Here is a 4,180-nt window from a genome sequence, read left to right as displayed (position 1 = left end):
TTCAGCCTGGCTGAATTAGGGTTTCTATAGAAAACGATCAATTCAGCCCGGCTGAATTAGGTTTTCTATAGGAAACCATCAATTCAGCCCGGCTGAATTAGGGTTTCTATAGGAAACCATCAATACAGCCCGGTTTTCTCTTATATTCAAAAGCATGGCTGAATCAATAATCCAGCCCGGCTGGATTAGGTTTCGCATATATAAATTCAGCCTGGCTGAATTAGGTTTTCTATAATAAAACTCTGAATTCAGTCCAGCTGAATTAGGTTTTCTGTAGGAAACCATCAATTTAGACCGAATGAATATTTTCCATGGGGAAAATTCAATTCAGCTTGGCTGAATTAGGTTTTCTAATGGGAAACTTCAATTTTGTCCCCCATTGACTTATAAAAAGAAAAATTATGATTTGTCGGTTGGTGGTATTAGTCGTCTATAAAAATTCTTGGTAAATTGGGGGTATGACGTGTGCCACATGGCTGACTGGCTGGCGTTTAGCATAGGAAAAAATTATTGAAATAAATATTTATTAAAAAAAAGAAAACAATAACAACAAAACTAAAAAGGTTATAAATAAAATAAATAGCTAATTTTGAAATTATTTTTGTTATATATGACACACTTATTCAAGTTTTAACAATCGAAACCACCATCTAACCCTTGCTCTTGAGAATCTTGATAAAACTTAATTATTGACAGATGATCATAGAAGAAAGAAAAAAATAGATAAGAGAGGAATAATTTATATTTTTTTAGTAGTAGTAATAAAAATACCAGCAAATTGAGATAAGCAAAATTTATTTCAAGTGAAAAATTCTTTGCCATAGAGAAGGTACTTCCCAAAATAAAACATAAAATATAAATTAATACACTTTGTTAAAAAACCCTGAGGGAGAGGGTAGGTAGGGTAGGAGTATGACATTGTCTACTAGAGTTCAATACAATATTTGTTCACTTGAGTCATGTAAATGGTATTTTTATTTTTGAAATTAATCAAAGTGTGGCTGACAGAACCCACACCACCATAAAAGGTAGGCAAATAGCCCACCGATCTATCTGTTTTTAGGGGGTTTGTAAACTTCAGGGGTGTTGTGAGAAAATAATCACGGAATTTCTCTACAAATTTGTTGAGGGGGACATCAACGATGATGATTGTGTGTTTTGGCGCTCTAACGGGGGCGAGAATTTTGATAAGAACAAGAAAATTTGCCATTGGCCAAAACTTATCGGGCTTTCTTCGTGTGTTTTGAAGAGAGTGAGAGAGAGTGTAATTTTTTGCCAATTTCTTATAAATATGGCCTTGCTTGAAATACGTTAAGTTCATTTAACATTTAAAAGCCTTTGCTAAAAGATCGTGAGAAAAAAAGAAAACAGAGAAAAAGGTTTACACCTCGCGCCGTGGTGTTTTATTTCAAATCAAATTTTATGAGATTTAAAAGTTTATTTCAAAACGGATTTATTAACGTGTACGACGTGTTTAAACGTCATCGTAGAAGAGGGGATGATAATGTCTAGTTCGGTGAATTATGTCTATGTGTTATTGCTTACAACTCTATTGCCCACAATGTTGGTCCTTGCTAACAACAATCAAATGCCGTTTGGAGCGGCGCGCAGCAGCAAATTGATGGCGGTTGGTGGCGCTCCCAGTTTAACCCGAAGTCTATCCCGGCAAACATCAAGGAATAGCCGCTGTTCACCCTATGGATTTTTAAATAACAATCAGGCTGCAAATTTAGCTGTTAGCAATTTGCAAGCCCAATCGGACAAATGGAGTAAAAAATTCTTGGCCAAACGTGAAGCCGAACCCCACTCAGCACCCTATGTGGTGTCCATACAACTGCTAACACCCGACGATGGTATGGTCCACTATTGTGCCGGTACCATCATCAATGAACATTGGATATTGACGGCGGCACATTGCCTTAGCAATCCTCAGTTGGTGGCAAATTCTGTGGTGGTTGCCGGCTGTCATGACATTCATTCACGCGATGAAAGTCCCAATGTACAGCTGCGCCACATTGACTATTATGTAAGGCACGAACTCTATCTTGGTGGGGTTAATCCCTATGACATAGCCCTGATTTATACCAAGGAACCATTGAATTTTGACAAATATGTGCAACCGGTAAATTTGCCCCAACAAGATGCCCAGCCGGAGGGTTATGGTACCCTCTATGGATGGGGTAATGTCTCGATGACAATTGTACCCCAGTATCCGCATAAATTGCAAAAGGCAAATATGCCCATTTTGGATATGGAATTGTGTGAACAGGTGTTGGCCTCTTCGGGTATGCAGTTACATGATACAAATTTGTGTACCGGTCCGCTGACGGGTGGTGTCAGTATTTGTACCGCCGATTCGGGTGGTCCTCTGATACAAGATGAAGTCATTGATGTCTATGGTAATACCAGGCCCACAATTATTGGTATTGTTTCGTGGGGTAAAATGCCATGTGGCCAAAAGAATGCGCCATCGGTGTTTGTGCGGGTGTCGGCCTTTACCGATTGGATTGAACAAATTATTACAACAACAACACAATTTGAGTAAAAAATGGAAAGATGTGTAAAAAAATAGAAATTAAGAAACAAAAAACTCAAGTTCCTAAAAACCAAAAGAAAAAATAACCAAGAAACCTCAAAAGACTCTCAACCAAACAAAATTTTAAAACTCGAATTGTGTTTTAGTTTTAATTAGTTTTTTAATTATTAAATATAGTTAATATTTTTAATTAATTCAATCTCATAGTTATTAAGCTAATATATTGTGTAATTATTAATTAGGTAAAAAAATCTCCAAGAAAAAAAACCATCATGAACAAAAAATAAACTAAAGAATTTTGCCTAGAAAAAAAATTGTCTTGCTTATCTTTTTATTTAAAAAATCACATTGGATGGTGAAATTCTCTAATAAGAATTACTCATAGCCCACCAAACACCACCAACCAAGTGTTATGGAAAAGATTTCCACATTCCAAAGAAGCAACAACAAAAGTTGGTAGCGGGGAAACGAGTTACCATAACGCCGTACAAAGTCTGCTGACAAACATGAATTGATAGATTTGCTTATCAGATTGTAGTTACCAACCGGTCCGTCAGTCAAAAATTTTACTAACATAATTTATAGATATCGTTAAGAAGCGAATGAGCGAGATAGAGAAAAAATGAGAACAGATTTTTTGCCACACCATATATTAGCCGGAAAGTGTTACCAAGAAAAAAAAACAAATGATCATAAAACGGCTTATGTTAAGAGATAAGGTTGCAACAAACGAATTTGTGGGCCAATAATTTTTATTAATTTTCAAAATTTATTTTTTGTGCATCAGTTTATAAGGTTCAAAGGTTTTGAAGAGAAAAACAAAAAATTAAATTCCTTTAAGTACATAAATCAAGGCCAAGCCAATTCGTTCTATTTCTTATCAAAATTATGGTCACAACACAATTCTGAAAACAGGTGTTTTTTATAGGAAAAACCCAATTGTCAAGTCATTTGATGAGCATCTTATGGGGGCGTGAAAAGCGTGTCAAAAAAATCAGCTGGCACATGAGGCCATGAGTTGTCTTTTTAACGATTTCCAGAAATGCAAAGATTAGATAAGCTCTAATAGAGCAAAAACAACACAGACATAGTTTTGCAAAAAATATTTTATAATTTTGATTAACAATTTGCCGTTTAGTTAAATCAAGGTATGATTGGGTTATTATAAAGGAATTAACCTAGATTATTTGAAAATAAAAAACATTTTTTGGTTAATTTAAATTTTTGATGTTAAGACGATTACGAGACTTTGTAAAAATTTACCGAAATAACTATTGGTTATTTTTAATAGATGTATTTGAATTCGATTATTTACTAATTTCTTTATTTAATCTACATTTTTTTTGGAAAATCCCCTATTTTTGGCCACAAAAAAAAAAAAAAAACTGAAAACCAGTTGAAAACTAGCAAAATGGCGGACCTAGTATCAAAATGCACCACTTTAGGTACATACAAGAGATGTACAATATCCCAGTTGTTCAAAAAATATCAATTGTCTGCTGATATATAGTTATATAACTAGTACTTGGAGATCTAGTTAACATTTGTAACCGATTTGACACAAAATTGACTTTGGATTTATTTATCGATTGGAAAAGTTGTCTAGGTATATCATTCCAATTTAGTAGTTACTGGCAATGGAAA

At 34.6% G+C, this 4,180-nt stretch overlaps 1 protein-coding gene across 1 annotated transcript; it reads left to right on the top strand.

Moving 5' to 3' along the window:
- Positions 1-1,504: 1,504 nt before the first annotated feature.
- LOC133333490 (lectizyme-like) lies at positions 1,505-2,553 on the top strand. Its single transcript, XM_061541811.1, has one exon. It carries the CDS (start codon positions 1,505-1,507, stop codon positions 2,543-2,545), a length of 1,041 nt encoding a protein of 346 aa, XP_061397795.1. The 3' UTR covers positions 2,546-2,553.
- Positions 2,554-4,180: the final 1,627 nt, after the last annotated feature.

This window comes from Musca vetustissima, unplaced genomic scaffold (genome assembly GCF_032173495.1).
Source record: "Musca vetustissima isolate MV318-11 ecotype Yass unplaced genomic scaffold, APGP_CSIRO_Mvet_v1 utg672155, whole genome shotgun sequence".
Classification (NCBI taxonomy): Eukaryota; Metazoa; Arthropoda; class Insecta; order Diptera; family Muscidae; genus Musca; species Musca vetustissima.
The sequence above is the reverse complement of the archived record's forward strand: the minus strand, read 5'-3'. Positions and strand labels throughout refer to the sequence as shown.